Below are 20,209 nucleotides of genomic sequence, written 5' to 3'. Positions count from 1 at the left end.
TGGCAGGAGTAGCTCCTAAGCAGGCTAGTTTTTTTTCTTTCATGTAATGTAATAAGAGGCCCCGTATTAATCATGTTCCAAATGTTCCCCAAACCTTAAATCAATTACATTTTGCAGTTCCCGTCCCTGGCGAGCAGCAGATGGGCCGAAGAGCCTAAATCGCATGTGTAATTGGATTGAGACGGAGTTGGAAATGGTGATTAGTGCACAGTGAGCGTGCGCAGGACCCCGGACACATCTGTGTTCTCTCCATCTCAAGGCGGAATAGTCTGCTTATTGCGCAACATCGTTAAGGGAATAATAGACAAGGGGTGCTTAATTTAGGATTCAAACTTAGGGCAAGGTCGGCAGTAAATCTTAAACATCGTCTTATTATTATCAGCTTAAGCACTTATCTGATACAGAAGATGCAGCTCTGCTGCAGCAGCTTCCCTCAATCTGCATGGCCTGTACTTCATCAAGTCCCTTTATCTGTTTATGCATTTACGAATCTATCGAGATCCTCCTAAGCAGGTACGGCAAAGGAAAGCAGCGGAGCCCTGCTTACTGATCACTCTGTGATCAGCAGCAGTAGGAATCACATTGAAAAGAGGGAGACATTTTTGTTCCCCTCTATTCAAAATAATAATAATAATTAAACTTCAGTGATGTCACCATGACATCATAAGGAGTACCATCCAGTTCCATCTGTGAAAGATCTGTGAGGTCGTTTGAGCCGGGCCCTCCTCACCTGTTGTCTCTGTAAGTCAAATTGTGACGATCTGTCTACCCATTGTACAGCGCTACGGAATGTGATGGCGCTATATAAAACAATAAATAATAATAATAATCAAGACCTCAAATGGATCTGCTGTCTCAAAAAAAGTCAAAAAATGTAAAAAATAATATTTTAAAAAAAAACTATTACACCTCCCACTAGAAATATGCAATAATTTTTTTTTCTTATTTTTTTGCTGTTTTTCGACATATTATTCACACTAAATGAAAGACCATTAAAAAAAAAGTGGTATAAAGAGAAAGCCCATTCTATATCATGGAAAAGGGGAATCCGGGGTGAACAAAGACATTCCCTTATTAACATAAATGTGTTTATTTTAGTGGCTGCGCGGTGAGACGCTTTTGCCACTTTTTTGCTTACCGTAAGCACATCGCGTCCGTCGTTCACTCGAATTTATGGAGATGTTTGAGAGTGCGAGCGTGAGTCAGCCCCTTTATACACAGTGAGAGTTATATGTTGTACAGCGCCGCGGAATATGATGGCGCTATATGATATAAGAATAATATACAGAGATTAATTCTGCAGGTTGCCAGAACGAGCACTGGATTCTTCCTGGCCATTGTTCCGCTATTACCACGTGACTCGCTATACATTATTATGACATCATTCCATAGACAAACCGCTACAAACATGTAATTGGGGCTTTTCTGTTCTATACGCTTTGAAATGAATAGATTTATTCATTCTCCTACGCTTCAGCTTGTAACTGGTGTCAGACTCAGGGGCACTCAGAGGGGGGAATCGGTTTGCAGAATTCTCATAGATGCTCAATTCTAAGTTGTTTCTATTTAAATATAGTTTTGAAAAGTAACTAAAAACTGCCAATTTAAAAAAAAAAAAGCCACCTTGTTTGAGGTAACACGCGTCACGCACCCAAGACTTAACGCAGGGAGCCACCTTGGGGCGCTCGGCTTTGGAGTGTTGCCAGGAGGCCACGTCGGAGCCACAGCCGCACCATTGCTTTAAATGCCCCCTTGGGCCGGTCAGGGGAGATGAGAGGATCTCCCAAACCGTTCCATGACCGGGACGGCGGCACAGTGCTCAAAAATTAAGACTGTCCTGCAAAACCCAGGAAACATGGAAGGTATGCCCCTGGTGGGCTCAATCGCTTGCCATATCGGTAGCCGTGGCGTGCAGCCAGATGTTGGCCAGGTTGCTGGGCGTCTCGTGTTCCATGTCGCTCGTGTGTTGTGGTCATCGCTTGTTCTTGTTTTGCCGCGATGTTCTTTTCTTCCCCTTTTTTGCGTTTGTTCTGAATCCGTTCTCTCTGCTCCGAGTCACGGAATGTTCAAGCACACGGATCCTCCAATGTTTCCCCCGATGGAAGCCATTTCCGTGGCCACGCGGCCCCTTCCCTACCCTACTGACCAACCGCTAATCATTATGTATGGAAGACGCTATGCTTAACTTCAAGAAAGCCATCTTTAACCCCGAGGAGTCGGATGGAGACGCCGCTGCGAACTGTCACTTAACGACATTCATCAGTAACTTCTAGTCACGGAACAAGACTGAGGGAACTCAATTTATCCGGCTGGGGAGAGAAGAGAGACAGATGACGGGAGAGAGACGTTTAAATACATAAAGGGATTTAACAAAGGACAGGGGGGAGTTTATTTCAAAGGAGGAGAAACGTTAGAACAGGAGACCGGAATCTAACACTAGAGGGTCAGAGGCTGAGATGAAATGGAAGGAAGTTTGACTTCATGGAGAGGGTGGTAGATGAGTAGAACAGCCTCCCAGCAGAGGAGGTAGAGGCTAATACAGTGAAGGATGCATGAGATAGACATACGGCTCCTGAATCTAAGTCGGCAGATTCTTGGCGGCATTCTTTAAATCTACTTCTCAAGCTTTGCCCGTTAGCCGCACCCATCGTAATTCTGATGCATCCATCATGGAGACCTCCCAACTTCTAACCCCCTCGGTGAAGCCGGATGCTGCGGAGGTTGGGATGCCGAGTGGCACTCAGACTGGCAGGGCGACTGATCATGCACACATGCGCAGTCCGGGACACCGGAGACATGAAATCAGGGCGGCTGGATTGCGGACCTGAACCCTGCTGTCCCGGCAGAGCTCGGCGTGGCATAGAGTGGCAAAATCGGGGCAGTTGGGAGGCATGATAATGTAGTTAGTGGGATTTGATTGATGGGATAACCTCATCGGCTTCCTCACCTCGACTATAAATCAGGAAAAACATTTTAACTAAATCTTGTTAAAATTGACCTTTCTTGCGTTTTCTAAAGGTCACAAAGTGCTGCGGTTAAGTAGACATGATGTCACCGGGCCGGGCCACGCTCCGTAGGAAACCATCCAGGCAGCGAAAACAAAATCAGAATTTCCAGCCGAACTGATTGGGTTCATTAGGAGACCGATTTACACAATTACGGTAAAAGCGAGTTATCTGTGCGAGGAGGAGACGCTCTGCAGAGGAGATGAATTTTCTTTCGCACCAACTTCCAGAATATAAGCATTTATCATTCGAACAAGAGGTCATAATCTAACACTAAAGGATCAGAGTGCTTTGGTATTGTAAGGAAGTTTTACTTTACTGAGAGGGTGGTAGATACGTGGAACAGCTTCCCAGCAGAAGTGGTAGAGGCTAATACAGTGAGGGGAAGGCATATGACCCCTGATTCTAAGACCAAGGAATGATTTAGATTTGAGGATTTGAGACTGTACAAGGCAATATTGTATTCAGTATTATATATATATATCTTTTTTTATTACTATTATTTTTGTAAATTTATTTTTTTTATTTATTTTAAAATATTTCTGTATGTATATATATATATATATATATATATATATATATATATATATATATAATATATACATAATTTTATATATATATTTTATTATTATTTATTTTATTTTCCTCAGTTGGAGTAATGTTTTTTTCGGACAGCAGGAAAAACCTGGAAAGAAAAAAATAACACCCGGTCAAACCAATTTCATGTTTTTTCTCGTTCGATTGCCATGTCTTCCTTAAGATAAAATTGGTGGGAACTTTTCTGCTCATATAAAAACCTCCTGTGTTATCGAAAAGGCAAAGATTTGGTAGTGATAGGAAAAAAAAAATTCTTACTGTGCCCTGTCAGAACCATGGAAAAAAAGGAAAAAAAAGGGTTACATATCGGCTTACAGGAAGTGCCGCTGCAAAGGCAGGAAGTGAGTCCTGACATCAACAGGAAGTTGTGTGCAAACGCACTGAGAGGGTCTTCCAAGGCTGAGGTCCTTGAAACAATGTTGGCCGGCACTTTAGACAAACGAGCCAGGAAATGAATGAATGTTGGGTCGTAGAGTACACAGGAAGTGATAAAACTACCTGCTTGGCCTTGCGGCGGGAGATAGTCGCGCAGGACTAAAGATTTGTTTTTGTTCATACACTCAGCTTGTCGTCACCCGAGTGGGAAGCCTTTAAATCACATACGTCCACTCTCATACTGCCCAACGTTCCCAATGGCCAAGTGGGGGCCACTTTTGTTTTGGGAGGTGTGGCTAGAGGTGCGGGCGGGGCTCTAGATTGACAATAAATCTGGCTTTCAATCTAACTATTAATAGTTATTTAGGAAACTGACATTTAGAAAGTATAAATACAGAATATTAAAGTAATATTAAAAAAAAAACACCTGACCTAGAAGCTGCTGCCCTGTTGCTGCAGCAGCCCTCCTCCTTTTTTGGTCTGATGTTTCTTGCAGACAGTGGCAGGAAAGCACTCCCATTGACAGGCCCAGCTGGCCACCTGGCACACCGAGCACATGGCCGGTTGGCTGGCATCACCTCGGCCACCATCCTTAAAGGGCAGCCCAACCACCCCCAGTCCGGTTCTGCCCATTGAACTCAGTGGGAGCGAATGCTGTGCATGCGCACGGGGGTCTGAACAGAGTGACACAGGCAAACACATGTCCTGCCTGCAACATAGCTAGGGGCAAGGAAAGGGGCAAATGTATATGGGGCATTCTGCCGAACCCACCCATGAATTTCCAAAAGCGACACCCTTCATGCGCGTTAAAGTGCGTATAATGCTGGGGTTTTTCTTTAATTCATAAAGCCGTTTCCTGCTGTTTCTATACACATTATCGGGGCTTTTAGGGCTGTAGAACCCTGCGATCCCCTCATACCCAGCAAACACTCCGAGCTTAAAGGAGCATCAGGGGAGTGAAAGGGGTATCGGGGAGGACAGAGGGGCACCAGAACTGTCCCACCTAATAGGGACACTTGGCACATAAGTTCTTAAAGTGGTATTAGACATGTTTGACACCTTGGAAGATTATTGGTTAACAGACAAATAAAAAAGGATTAAACATGGTAAAAGCTGTTTTTTACACTAAGCGCCTTAGCGATATGTTACATGACGGCCACGCGCACACGCTAACATTTTCTGATTGAAAAAATATGTGAATAAATGCAGAACATCGTTCGGGGGAGGCTACCATACTGGGGGGGGTATTCTTTCCAACGTGCTGATGGAAGGAGATGCGGAACATTTTTCGGTTATTGTGTAACTTTAGAAAAAGTCATGCGAGGTTTACGTTCCGTGGTCGGGGCACTCGGGGTTCTGCCATAACGCACCGAGATTCCGTCACCATCCCCGTTTGCCTCGTTGTGAGCCCAACGTGATCGGTATGGGGCAAAAATGTGGCAGATCCTACTCTGCCCCTGCAGCTATAGCCCATGGCAAAGTAGTTTAACTCCTTCAGCACCAGGAGATGCCATCGCATTTCACCGTCACCTGGCTGTCTGCAATAATTCCTAGAAGTGTTTTTTGTTTGTTTTACATCATTTTCACGACTTTTTCTGACAGTTTTTCATTCGGATGCGTAAGAAAAAAACGATACGGATCTCGAAAAAGATAAAAGCTGTCAGATAAGGTCCGCCGATGCTGTCATCCTCAGAAGTTTCCGGTTTATTCAAGAACAAATCTGGTTTCTGTATATGCCCCGTGACTGCGTTGTGCTGTAGGATAGAATGAGCTCCCCCCGGGATTTTAGGACGTCTGCAGCTGGGACGCTGCAGCTGGCTCGCTATGGACACTGTGATGGTCAGGAAGTCCTCACTGGTCTAAATAGGTCAGTTGCGAAGGTCTAACTGGCCAATTGGCCGATGGTGCGCTGGGCGGTCAGCAAGTCCTCCACGGTCTAAATGGGTCGGTTGTGAAGGTCTAACTGACCAACTAGCCGATGGTGCACTGGGGGATGGTCAGCAAGTCCTCCATGGTCTAAATGGGTCAGTTGCGAAGTTGAACCGGCCAATTGACCAATGGTGCACTGGGGGACAGTCAGGAAGTCCTTCATAGTCTAAATGAGTTGGTTGCAAAAGTCTAATTGGCGAATGGTGCACTGGGGGACCTAATTAGGAGCCCAGTTTTACGGAGGAGGGGTGCCCTGGACGTGATTCTGTAGGCCTAGACATCTGCGTAGTTCTGTTACTTGGGTCAACATCCTATTAAAAACTGGCTATAATATGAACCGGACCCACTGAAGGTGTCGACGCTTATCGCAAAAATATGTTGAGGTACCGTAAGAGTAATTAAAGGGACAGTAAAATATCTAGAAAACTGTTGATAAGGTTCTAGGATTCAGATTCCATGTAGGTGTAACTGATGGTCTCTGGGTCTTAAAATGTTTCTTATGTGAAGGCTTTCAGGATCGCATGACTGGAACTTTGATGGTTGAGAGCGACCAATACGGTCTGGCTGTATTCATCCAAAAAGAACCTATAATCCTTTTAGCCTGGTGATGTTCGCGGGAAAAAAATAATACTTTTTTGAGGAAGTTTAACAATAACCGATGATTTTTAAGAGCTCCTTGTGCTGATTGCGTAATAGCCCTTTAATACGCACTCTTCACTGGTGGGACTCCATGGAAGACTTGAGTGTCTCTACAAGAAGTTGCCTGGGTTCCACCATCGTTACATCTGTATCCGTCCCGTTTCTTATTCCAGTGGCCTCTTTTAATGTTGCCTTCTAGGTGGATTTGGGAGCCCATCGTGTCAAGTAAATGAATTGCCAACCTTGTCTCCATTCTTCTTTTTTTTTCATTACTTGTTCTCCTTAATTTATCCCAAAGTCCCTTCTCGTTCCGGCCGATTCCCACATCTGGCACAAGGCCTGATCGTCTGCTGGTTTTTATGAATCCTCTCTTCCTCCTCCAAAAACAATATTCTACGTAAAGTCACAGGTGAGAAATTCAGAGACGGTCAGGATCGCAGCGGGAAAGCTCAAATCACGGGCCAACACGTTCCCCTTACGACGTGACATGGGGAGTTAAAAAGAAACGGACCTTTTGAAATCTTACATACTTGGAAGAATGTCCCGGCAGTGGGGCATTTAAATTACCCCAGAGGGTCACTTTTGGCCCGTGAATGACAGGGATATGAATGGCCATATACTCTGAACTTTATCCCATGGCTTTTGGATTTTCATGACACAACAGCCTCCCAGCAGAGTTGGTAGAGGGTAATACAGTGAGGGGATTAAACATGCAGGGGATAGACATACGGCTCCTGAATCTAAGACGAGGCCAACGACTGATTAAGGGGTTCACCTAACTGAATACTAAAGTTTTTGGATTGTTTGATGACAATCTGGGCATAGACCTCACACTAACCTCTACATTATTAATTATTAATTATTATTAATAATTAATAATATTATTTATTTATTGTTTTATATAGCACCATCATATTCCACAGTGGTGTACAACGGGTCTGGGGAATTTCCCAGCATCTGTTTGATGTTGCAGCTATAAAGTTTGTATTTTTAAAGAATTTTTTAAAAAAAAGTTTGAAAGAAAAGCTCACTAAAAAAGTAGCAAAGTTCTCGACATATTAATTAATTCTCCGATGTTGATTCATTCTTTGTTACATTGTGGGAATCTTGTCCAAAAGCGCTAACTGCGGAGGCCAAAGAGTACTAAATCTGATTCCGCCGGGTTCAGACCCAGCTGGATGCGCTTTTTTTTTTTTTTTTTTTTCATCTATTTACCGTGAAATCAGCAAAATGTAAGGGAATTTCGAGCTGCCGTCTGGATGTTTCGGTTTTTGGCTTCTTTACGATTTGGCAGCCGCGCGGCTCAGACTAGCGCGTCACCGATATCACGTCTGTCTGAATCATTATCTCTTCCGCTTTCTTTATAAGAGAAGATACTATACATATGTGAAATAAAATATCCCGGGTTTTTTTATTATTATAATTGCAAGATTTTTAATTATTTTTTGGAAGGAAAATGTATGTTTTCGGAAATAACAAGTCCTGTACACTGTAATAATCAATTCTACTCATTTGCCTTTTTTTATTATAACTAGAGGATTGGATTTTTCTAAAAAAAACCTTGAGTAGGATAAAGGTTTTACATTAAAATTTTCAGCTTTTTCCTCCAGTAATAATATGGAGCGTGACGGTTCCACTTTAATTTAAACAATGGTGTGACTCATATTTTCAAAGAAATAAAATTATCCCTTTTCCCCCATCTGTATACAGAACTAGTAATGGTCCTTCATATTTATTAATAATCAACCCCCCATGGCATGTGCAGAAAAACCTCTAAAAATGTACGTGTGTTGTATATTAAAATTCTACATACTTTCAAGAAAAATGAATACTATTATATATTATAACAGAATAAAAAAAAAATCATAATATATTTTAATATATCATATATTATAATATAATATATGATATAATAATATATTATAATATAATTATAATATTATAATATAATATATATTATCATGGAATAAAAAAAGAATATTATTATATTATCATGGAATAAAAAAAGAATGTTATTATATTATCATGGAATAAAAAAAGAATATTATTATATTATCATGGAATAAAAAAAGAATGTTATTATATTATCATGGAATAAAAAAAGAATATTATTATATTATCATGGAATAAAAAAAGAATATTATTATATTATCATGGAATAAAAAAAATATTATATTATACTAGAATTACAAAAAAGGATATTATAATAGAATTTAAAAAAGAGGATTATTATAATTTAAAAATAACAATATTGTATTATAATAGAATTAAAAAATATTAGAATTAAATAATATATAATAATAATAAGTTGATATTATATATTATAGAGTTAAAAAAGAATATTATTACCGTATATTATATTATAATTATACGTCATGTTATATCGTGTGCACACCCCTAACATTTTGAGCGTCCAGATCGAGACATCTGTGTTGGACGTGTGGCTAGAGAAGGAAGAGGGGCAAATAAGATAGATGGCAGGAACAGAGGCATAGCCACCGGCCCAAATACCCTTTACCATTTGCAATATGGCGGGTCAGCCCAGAGAGACAGGGTCATTAATAATGCCTTTTTGGTGTTTTTTTCTATGAAGTAGCTGCTGATGGTTTTATTGACCGCTGCTTTCTAAAGGTAGAATAAAAAAATATTGTATATTTCCTTAACTTTTATACTGTAAAAAATTCACATGAATAAGAATAGTCCAGTAATTTGAGTTTTTATATCATACATTTTTTGGGGTTAGAATGTGTGAAAAAACATTTGTTTTCTGCACGTTTTTGTTTTTCATAAACTGCCCACAAGATGTATTTGCTAAGAATATTATAGTTCTAATAAATCATGTTCCGTGTGAATTATGTAGGGACAACTTAAACGTCCTCCTAAATGTGAAAAGCGTCAGGTTTGGATCCTGTATAGATCATTGGAAACCGAAGCCCCCCTTTGCCAATGCGTAGTGTTTGTATGTAAAGTACTACGTAGAGCCTAAATCTTATCACTTTGTTGACAACTCAGCCAATGCTTGCTGACATCAGCCTAACCTTCCATTAAAGGTGAAACGCGCCGGGGTTTATTCTGTATATTTCATTGGAAATCGAAGCTCCCATGTGACCAAAGAATAGTGCTTCTATGGAACAGAAATCTTATTACTTTGCTGATGTCGACAACCCAGCCAATGGTTATTCAGCATCAGCCTGACCTCTGACCTTTTACACAATGTGAAACGCGTCAGGGCTGTATCCTGTATATTTCATTGGAAATCACTTTGCCACCGCATTGTGTTTCTGTGTAAAGTACTATGCAGAGCCTCAATCTTTTCTCTTTGCTCCCAGCTCATACACCATCAGAGCGACCATCTACTAAATGTGAAACGCGTCAGGGCTGCATCCTGTATATTTCATTAGGAATTGAAGCCCCTGTGCCCACGCTGATGCTCGGTCAGAGCTCGGCGATATTCTGGGCTGAATTCAGCCATAAAGAGTTGAAAATTTAGTTCACAAATCTACAATAAATCTCAGATCCTGTGCAGAGGAGCCCACCTTTTTTTTTGACCACTTAGATTATTTGTTAATTAAAAAAAGGGAAAAAAACGCCCCTTTTTGTACCATAAAGCCCTTGTTGGGTCTGTCTGCTCCATATGTTTGGGCTCGTACTTTTCCTAGACAGAGACGTTAGCTGTGAGCTTGGCTCTTATCTCCGTTCGCTAATTCATTCTAATCTAATTCTCACGCATAATCCCCGCCGGAGCCAAGCATTATGTCAGCGCTTTCTCTCATTCCCCGGAGCGGGTTCTTTCTTTGGGGCCAGCGCGTTCCCTTTTTAACCTCTTGATTGCCGGTTATGGGACCGGGCTGCATGGGCCAGACCACTGAGGCGGCATCACCGGTATAACCCTGTATGGAATGTTCTCGGAATAGCCGGTTTATGCTATAAAGGAAGAATCTTTCACCCGCGTGGTCCGAACGTTCCGCGGCAAAGACGTTTTTCGGAAGCCGTGAACGGGCTATTCAGTTATTTGTCCTTTAACGGGGTGAACTTTCTATTCTCTACAGAAAACCGTGAGAATCTACAAAAAATATCAAGTTAACAAAAGGCACCAAAAACGTTAGATTTAAGACAAAAATGTATGTTACCCGGGTACTCCACGCCGTATAGATTCCGTAGCGCTCTTACAATAGGGGAAGCTAACAAAAACACGACAATATACAAAATATACGTTAACAAGCTGGTACAGGAGGAGACGAGGGTCCTGGTCTTGTGAGCTTACAATCTATTGAAGATATTTTACTGAATCGCCTCGATGCGGGTAATTTCTACGACAAGGCGTTAGTTATCTGCTGATAGGTATGGGACCCCTTTTCGGTGACCCCCTTTTGTGTTCTTCTTCCAGTTCCCCTTGTGCTGAAGAGTTGCGCGGAGTTTATCGAGACCCACGGAGTGGTGGACGGGATCTACCGCCTGTCCGGAGTGACGTCAAACATACAGAAGCTAAGGTAATCCTCAAAGCGAAGCCTGCCGGCCAGGTCCGTGTCTGATGTCATCGGCTGATGCTGGATCTGTGATGATTGGGGATCCAAGTGGGTACGAGGAGGCCCTGTATAATGCATAGTTTATTGGATGAGGAGACCCCGTACAATGTATAAATTAATTTGAAGCTGGTCCTATAGAATGCATAGTTGAGGAGACTATAAAGAAATCTTTCTGATTTAACTATACATTATACAGGGCCAGCCAAGCTCTTCTCTCAGCAGAATTCTAGAACCCCCATTTCTCCCCCTAACTCTCTCTTCGGTGAGCAGACCCCCTTAACTACTCTATACGTGAAAAGTCTAACCCTGATAAACGCTTCTGCTGCAGGAAGAGCTTGGCCGGCCCTGTATACTGTATAGTTTAGTTAATTAGATTTCTTCAGCCTCCTCGCCTGTTGAATTATACATATTATGGTCCTAGATTTAGGAGCAATTTTCTCACTGTATTGGCCTCTACCACTTCTGCCGGGAGGCTGTTCCAGGCTGTTACGGTTGTGTCTGTGTCGTTTCAGGCAGGAGTTTGGCTCGGACCAGTGTCCAGACCTGACCAGAGAAGTCTATCTCCAGGACATTCACTGCGTGGGGTCGCTGTGCAAACTCTACTTCCGGGAGCTTCCTAACCCTCTCCTCACCTACGAGCTCTACAAGAAATTCACAGTAAGGACTTTTTCCGTTCCTTCTCGCCCCGCACGTCTTCCCTATTTGTTTTAATGAGGCCCCCCCCCCGTAGCGGTTTGTCAGATGTTACTCTGCTTCCAGTTCACATCCATTGTGTGTTTTTGTATATGTATGGGATGGGGTATTAACCCTTTGAAGGCCAACAAAGGGGGGCTCCGTCTTTTCCACGTCCAGTCTTGTGCTTGTCTAGGAGATAAGAGTGACTTCCCAAAATGTCCTATCTTGCATGGTGATGGAGCCTTCTCTGGCACTGACCTCACTCACTGCTCCCGTGCACTCCTGGCATATGATGTCATATCCCAGTCTTTGACATCATCCAATGGTTGGTAGCCTTAAAAGGAAGTCCCAAAATGGAAATTCATCATGGCTCCTTGTAGACGGGGGGATCCTCGCTGCCTTTCTTCCTAGTATATTATGTGAGATATTTTCAAGTGACCCAAAACGGCCATTTTTGTTTTAGTGGGTGTGGTTAGAGTTGTGGCTGGAGTTGGAGCTTTAACAAGACATTTTATGTGACTTCGTGCCATTTTGCTGGCTATTTGTGTAACAAAGTGAGGCATTTAGAAGATGTTTCATTTATAAAGCCGTTTTCTTCTGTTTCTATACCCATTATCGGGGCTTTTAGGGCTGTAGAACCCTGCGAGACCCTCATACCCGGCAAACATTCTGACCTCCTAGGAAAGAGGGGCATCGGGGGAGGAAAGAGGGACATTAGCGGAGCAGATCAAAGAGGGGCATCATGGGAGGAAAGAGGGGCATCAAGGGAGGAAAGAGGGGGACTGGTTCGGTGGCCAAAGAGGGGCCGATAGTCCTACACCAGGAAGTATGGTGTGATAGCACCACAGGGGTCTCGTTTCAGATGCCAGGAACAGGACAACCCCTCCTGTAAATCACATACTTTTCAGGAACAAAAAAGTATGTTTTCGGCCATTAATCACAAAATAATAAAAATACATTTTTCAGAAAATAACATGCCTTCTTCTGACCCGGTTTTCTTCTATGACTTCCGTGCAGCTGTTTCATAGCTTTTGAAGTATTCAGAGACCCCCTGCTTAGCCCCCCCTTTTTTTTTTTAAATGTGAAGATTCATCACAGACACCACCGTTCATTATCGACCTTAAAAAAGTCCAGATCCCGGGCCGTAGCCTCGGAGGTGGAATAGTCCGTAATCCATCTGAAGGACGTGTATAAACAACCCTGCGCGGCGATGAAAGGGTCAGCATGGGAGGTATCCATCAAACCCAAAAAGACAAATTCTTATGGAAGCCATTTACATTTTTTAACTTTTTTTTTTGTGAAAAAAAAAAAATGTTCTATTCAAAAGTCTTTTTAACCCTTTTGTAACTAAAGGCAGCATTAGAATCGTCATTTCTAATAACGTTTGATGCCCAAACCTTTCTCAAAAATTGATATAAAATGTTGGCTTAATTTTTACCGGCAACACTTAATTGTCAAGTGACCCAAGAGTAAGCACTGATAGGTTGTTCCCATAGAACCTGAAAAGGCTAGTAAAAAATGTTCCATCTGAAGAAGAGACCTCTGAGATCTCAGAGGCCCAATAAAAAGTATCTCCACTGGAACCTCCATTTTTTTCTTGGGCAATATCCATTTTTTTCCTTTTTATTCTAAAATTTCTCATGTTTGACACTTAATGCCCATCCAATCCAAGCTTTGCATTCATCTCCTTGTTGTGTTAACATGTTTGTGTACCATCCCTTATTTATTTGTGCCACACCATGAAAGCTTGTATGTATAGTTTGGGGTAATAGTGAGCTGTGATAGTCCTTCATTGTATCATTGGTTTGGGATGGAACCCATTGCAGCTTCTGTGTTGGCCACCATGTTTTCCTTGGAAGATCTTGGCTGGTACCTCTGAACATTGTTGACGAGGATCATCTCTTCATTAGTTGTTGGCCACCATGTTTTCCTTGGAAGATCTTGGCTCTTACCTGTGAACATTTTGTCGAGGATCATCTCTTCATTAGTTGTTGGCCACCATGTTTTCCTTGGAAGATCTTGGCTGGTACCTCTGAACATTGTTGACGAGGATCATCTCTTCATTAGTTGTTGGCCACCATGTTTTCCTTGGAAGATCTTGGCTCTTACCTGTGAACATTTTGTCGAGGATCATCTCTTCATTAGTTGTTGGCCACCATGTTTTCCTTGGAAGATCTTGGCTGGTACCTGTGAACATTTTTGACGAGGATCATCTCTTCATTAGATGTTGCCCACCATGTTTTCCTTGGAAGATCTTGGCTGGTACCTGTGAACATTTTGTCGAGGATCATCTCTTCATTAGTTGTTGGCCACTGCTTTGTCCTTGAAAGATCTTTGTCCTTGGAATATCCTACTGAGCTTTTTTGGCAGGTCCCACCGAGATGGATCTTAGAAGGTACCTTAAGTTCTAACTTTGCGACTATTAATCGAGAACTCGAAGTGTAACAATTCTGTCCGCTCAGCCTTTGAAAAGCAACCCAACTGCCCAAACCTCCTAAATGTAGTATATTCTCCAGAACAGAATTGTTCCTAAAATGTAGTTTTTAGCAACATTATTTTCTTTAGTAATAAATGTAGATGGAATTCGTTCTCCTCTGAGCTGACCTTCTGTGGATCCAGGTATTACGCCTCCCAAGGTTAATGTTTTGACCATGGCGCAATCGCTCTCCATAAAGAATAACAGAGGCTCTGTATGGATGGGGACTCGGTTTACTGTATTATATACTGTGCACACTGTATATGATTTTATTGCTTAGGAGTAAAGGCCACGAGGCGTGACTATTTAAACAGGTTCGGGTCTGTCTGCAGGGACCTTTAAGCTGTGACATAAGACAGCCCATATATGAGAAGTATCTTAAGTGGAATATGTTTAAACAAAGCAGTAGGTCACAAGAAATGCCCAAACTGAGATAGACAAGTTCTAGCAATCTGTCCTTTGATGTAATTGAAGGATGTTTTGTTTTACTGAAACGGTGGTAGATAAGTGCAGCAGCCTCCCAGCGGAAGAGGTAGAAGCTAGGGAAGAGGTGGCACCTTTTGGCCAGGTTGGGGGGGTTGGCAAAACCAAGTGGACACTAAAACCAAGACACTAGAATACACATTTAAACACTCATGCCGACACACATACTCATGCCAACGCACATTTACACATACACACTCATGCTAACACACAGGCACACACTCATGCTGACACACGGACACTTACACATACACACTCATGCACACACTCATGCTAACACATACACATTCACTGTAACATACATGCATCCATACATACTCACTCCGCCTCTAACTCCCATATCATCTCTCTCACTCTTACCCTTTCTCTCACCCCCTCTGTCTCGCCCCCTTTTCTTCCCCAAGGCTTCTTTGACGCACAGTGTGATCCTTTCACTATGTGGTCATGTGACCCGCCGTGTACCCTCTTCCGCGATTGGGCTGGTTCAACTGGGACCAGCCCTTTTTTAGGGCAGTTGCCCCAATGCCCCCCACAGCAGCCCACCCCTGTTAACAGGCTAATACAGTGAAAACGCTGACGTCAATCTGGCTTCTGACCCAATTTAAACCCTACTTTATATTATCCGCCCAAATAAAAACCTTTAATCTATTAAAAAAAGCAACAACTATGTAATAAAAGAATAACAACGCGGCGCGTAAAACAAAGTGGAAAAATTTGCCATTTGACTGCCACAAAAGCAGACGGCCGTCTTCCACCCCAGCCTTCCTATAAAGCCGAGGACTCTTAAGTGTTCTTTCTCGGAATTTCGCTGTTTTCCTTCCTACTCCCCGGGGCAGACCCTCCGGATTCCACTTTGCAATGAAGCAGAATGCTTCTATCCCATAAACAAAAGCACGGGCCTCCCGCAACTCCAAATTACCCCCTGTGCCGGGGCAGGGGAATGGAATGCGGCATGTTTTAACCCGTGCAGTGCCAGAATGGTGTCCATTGTTGGGTATGGCCTGTAGTGTTAGGTGAAATTGTATGCAAGTAATTCATTGACAATCCTAATATTCCAGTATATTTGATGTGACCCAGAGGTCTTTTTTAAGATAGAAAACCGTAATTTTATTATTATGTGATGCGCTGCTTGTTATATTATATTTATCCTTTGTACAGCACTGCAGAATATGGCGGCGCTATATAAATAAAATAGGGCTGCAACTAACGATTATTTTAATAATCGATTAGTTGGCCGATTATTTTTTCGATTAATCGATTAATCGGATAAAAAAAATGAACGTAAATTTTTCATTTATTTAAAATAATTTACTAAACAAATGATGTTAAATACAAACAGCAGAATAAAAAAACTTTGATAATACATTTCTTGTCTTTATTTCCCAACCAGCCCCCCAATATATGCACATTTGAGCCCAGGCTTGCTACGCTGCCTCCCAGACATGCCATGCTGCCCCCCCACATATGCCACGCTGCCTACCACAGCACTCCACGCTGCCTCCCACATCTGCCACTCCACGCTGCCTCCCACATATGCCACTCCACGCTGCCTCCCACATATGCCACTCCACGCTGCCTCCCACATCTGCCACGCCACGCCACCTCCCACATCTGCCACTCCACTCTACCCCCCACATGCCACTGTGCCTGATACGCCTTATACCCCCTGAAATACCACTCCATCCTCCCCAGACATGCCACCCTGCACTCCCCACATATGCCACGCCATGCTGCCTCCCACATCTGCCACTCCACAATGCCTCCCACATATGCCACGCTGCCTCCCACATATGCCACGCTGCCTCCCACATCTGCCACTCCACGCTGCCTCCCACATCTGCCACTGTGCCTGATACGCCTTATATCCCCTGATACCCCACTCCATCCTCCCCAGACATGCCACCCTGCCTCCCAGACATGCCACTTCTCTACCCCCAGATATGCCACTCTACCCCCAGATATGCCTTATACACCCTGATACACCACTCCGTCCTCCCCAGACATGCCACACTGCCCTCCCCACATATGCCTTATATACTGTATATGCCTTATACCCCCAGATATGTCACTTCACTGCCCCCAGGATTTAGATTCCCCTAAATTAACCCTAAACTCCCCATTAACCATAACTGCCCCTAAATTAACCCTTAACACCCCCTTAACCACAGCATCCCCTAAATTAACCCTAAAGACCCCATCAACCACAGCATCCCCTAAATTAACCCTAAACACACCATTAACCACAACTGCCTCAAATTAACCCCAAACACCCCATTAACCACAGCTGCTCCTAAATTAACCCTAAACACCCTATTAACATAACTGCCCCTAAATTAACCCTAAACACCCAATTAACCATAACTGCCCCTAAATTAACCCTAAACACCTCACTAACCATAACTGCCCCTAAATTAACCCCCACCTCCCCTAACTTTCAGTAGCCCAAATATATATATATATATATATATACATACACACACACATACACATTATATATATATATATATATATATATATATATATACACACACACATTATATATATATATATATATATATATATATATATATATATATATATATATATATATATATACATATATATACACACATATACTTACAGTTAGATGAGTGTCACAGCCATGTGGTTCTGGCCTGGAGAAGGAAGGGGCGGGGCCAGTTGTCACAGTGATTACAGGGAGGGGGAGTAAGTAGGAGCTGCTGCTGTGAGACGGTGAGTCAGACTAAACGGATTATATAATGAGGGGGATTTTTCAGAGCGTTTGCTCTGAAAAAACCCTCATTTTATAATCGATAATAATCGATTCAACTAATCGATAATGAAATTCGTTGCCAACGAATTTCATTATCGATTATTATCGATTTTATCGATTAGTTGTTGCAGCCCTAAAATAAAATAATAATAATAATATTTGGACAGATGCTTCAGTTATGTCAACTTTCAAGGTCCGAAGGTCTGGTAGAGGGTACCTATAATCATAGGGGGGTATATTCACTAAACAGGGAGTCAGACATTAACTTGCGTTACGAAGGACCAGCCTCGGGAAATGTCTCCTCAATCAACTCCGAGACCTCAGAGAGACAGTTTGGTGTCCCTGCCACCCCCTACTATAGAAGGAAGCATATTAAGGTACTCTCTGCGTGACCCTAACCCTCTGTGAGGATTTTAATATGCATTCCTTAGGTAGAAGCTGCAGCTGCTTTGAAGCGGCTCTGTGGTCTGACAAGTACTGTTTTGCACAACTGTTACTTTTAAGCATTTAAATAAGAAAACAAAAACGGAAAGCCCCTCCCCCCTTTATTTCAATGGCGGCACTTTCCTTGCAATCATTGGCAAGAACACAGAGGAGTAGGAGGGCAGCTGCAGTGCCAGGGCTGCAGCTTCTATGTCAGGTGTTTTTTTTCCCTTTTTCTAAGAAAAGCAAATGAAAGTACTCACAGAGTAGAGGTTTAGGGTTACTCACCGGGCAGTTTAATATGAATTCTTCTTCATAGGGGGTGTCTGGGACATTAAACTGCGCCTTTATGGGGGGGAAATAAAGTTTATTAGGCCGTACTGACAAACAGGAGCCGCTCGCTCGCAGCTCTTTAACTCAGATTACGAGTGAATTATTGGGTGAATTTTCATTGGAATTTGCCAACCTCTCATCTGCATGTTTCAGAGATCTTACCCCGATGTATTGGTGCAAAGACGTGCATCCTCCTACCAGCAGAGACTTGCCAAAAAACGCAAGGGATGTTCCCCCCTCTGGCCCTGAAAGTGCCAACCAATGCCAACCAGTGCCAAACAGTGCGAGAACCAAATCACATAGATGGGATGAAAGGTTATCCGTCATCTACAAATTAATTTTAAAACAGTGTGATGCATTACTCACAGATGTATAGATCAAAAGTTATAGCTGCAAAGCTCTATATGTCCCCACGTACATCATATACACGGTACATACCGTGTACCTGGACGGGACTGCATGCACTCTGTAAACTACTTTCCACCCTGAATGTTTATTAGCTACAATTTGATCTTTACATCCGCTAGACCCCTGACGCACAATGTATGGATCAAACACTGGATTTAAAATAACCAAAATCATTTTTTTGGGGTGATACGGGTTCATGTTAAACTTCTATTCATATGTAAATATTTAATATCTGCCACATGCTGCCTGATACTGGCGAATTCTTCCGCCGCTAACATTCCAGGAATAATGTAAATGGGAATTTTGTGCCAGGCTCGGATTACATTATTGGACGGTATCCACGTTCCAGGACTTTTTATCATTAATCTGTCGGAACACCTGTTTTTTCTACTACAGAGACCTGAACTATTTTAAAAATGCTGCCCTACAAAGATTTACTTAAAAAAACAGAGATTTTGGTACTTTTATACTAACACAAATTTACACTAAAACTCACACTTACACTCTTAAAGGTTTTGTTTATGGGGAATTTTCATTGTAATAGGGTGTTCTTTGGAAATGCGTGTTGGGGTGGGGGATTCTGCAGAACCCCCAATATTTTTTTTGCCCCTTTTGAGAATCCCGCAGCTGTTTTCCATGCCAGAAAACCGGTCCCCACAGGTTTGGTGAAAGTGGCACGGGGGAGGGGGGTGTCTGACGGGACCTCCATGCTCACGCACAGGAATCAGCCACATTGATTTCCTGACACTGATTGCCAATCAGCAGCGAGAATCCGCAGACCACAGAGGTATTGGGGAGCTGTAGCTCTGGGGCTGCAGCTTTCGCATAAGATAAATGTTTATCAAAGTACTCAAAGACGATAAGGGTTACTTTAAGAGGCATTCTTCTTTGGTTAGGCTGTAATGATTGATTGAATTATACATTATACAGGGCCCACAAGGCTCTTCCTGCAGCAGAAGCTCACTGGGGTTCACCCCTTATAATGTATACGGAAGTCAGAGATCTGAAACCACAACTCTCCTACAAACTCACCCAGAACTTCTAAATCTAGGTTTGGAAGAGGGGACTGCAGCTTTACGGACGCAGACGGGCAGAGCAGCCCGGGACAGATGGTTACCCAACGCGGAGCGCCTGCCGGGCCGGCAGACTCCGGGGTACTTCAGATGAGGCACTCTCGAGGTGATCCTTCTGTTACCAGCTGGAAAGCTTTGTAGAGGTTCCAAGGCGGAATTCTTTATTATCATCATATCCCCGGCGCTGTGCGATTAACACATGCCTCCGAACTGTCCCGGCTTTTGTGGGACAGTCCCAGTTTTGCCATTCTATCCCAACCTCTCTCCTGCTCTTCAGGGCAGAGGCGGTTAGAGGGGTTATTCTTGCTCTGAACACCACAACAATAGCATTGGACAGCAGTCCTAATCACAGCGGGACAGTTGCCAACTATGGTGTTAGTACAAATGGTCAGAGAGAAAGCGTTAATAAAGTCTGGGACGAGATGTGCCTGTGAGGAGTAACCGCGGCTTCTCTTCCGGCCCCCAGCTGCACGTTGGAGGCTCTTCAGATGAAC

At 42.8% G+C, this 20,209-nt stretch overlaps 1 protein-coding gene across 1 annotated transcript in view; it reads left to right on the top strand.

Annotated features, from left to right (window-relative positions):
- ARHGAP31 (Rho GTPase activating protein 31) overlaps nucleotides 1-20,209 on the top strand; it is a 58,086-nt gene that overhangs the window by 16,441 nt on the left and 21,436 nt on the right. Inside the window, exons 2-3 of the mRNA XM_053455477.1 lie at nucleotides 10,933-11,035; nucleotides 11,584-11,728. Of these exons, the coding sequence (XP_053311452.1) occupies nucleotides 10,933-11,035; nucleotides 11,584-11,728 (248 nt within the window). The remainder of the gene's footprint in view (nucleotides 1-10,932; nucleotides 11,036-11,583; nucleotides 11,729-20,209) is intronic.

The sequence above is a fragment of the Spea bombifrons genome, chromosome 2 (assembly GCF_027358695.1).
Source record: "Spea bombifrons isolate aSpeBom1 chromosome 2, aSpeBom1.2.pri, whole genome shotgun sequence".
Classification (NCBI taxonomy): Eukaryota; Metazoa; Chordata; class Amphibia; order Anura; family Pelobatidae; genus Spea; species Spea bombifrons.
This window is presented reverse-complemented; position numbering and strand designations above follow the sequence as displayed.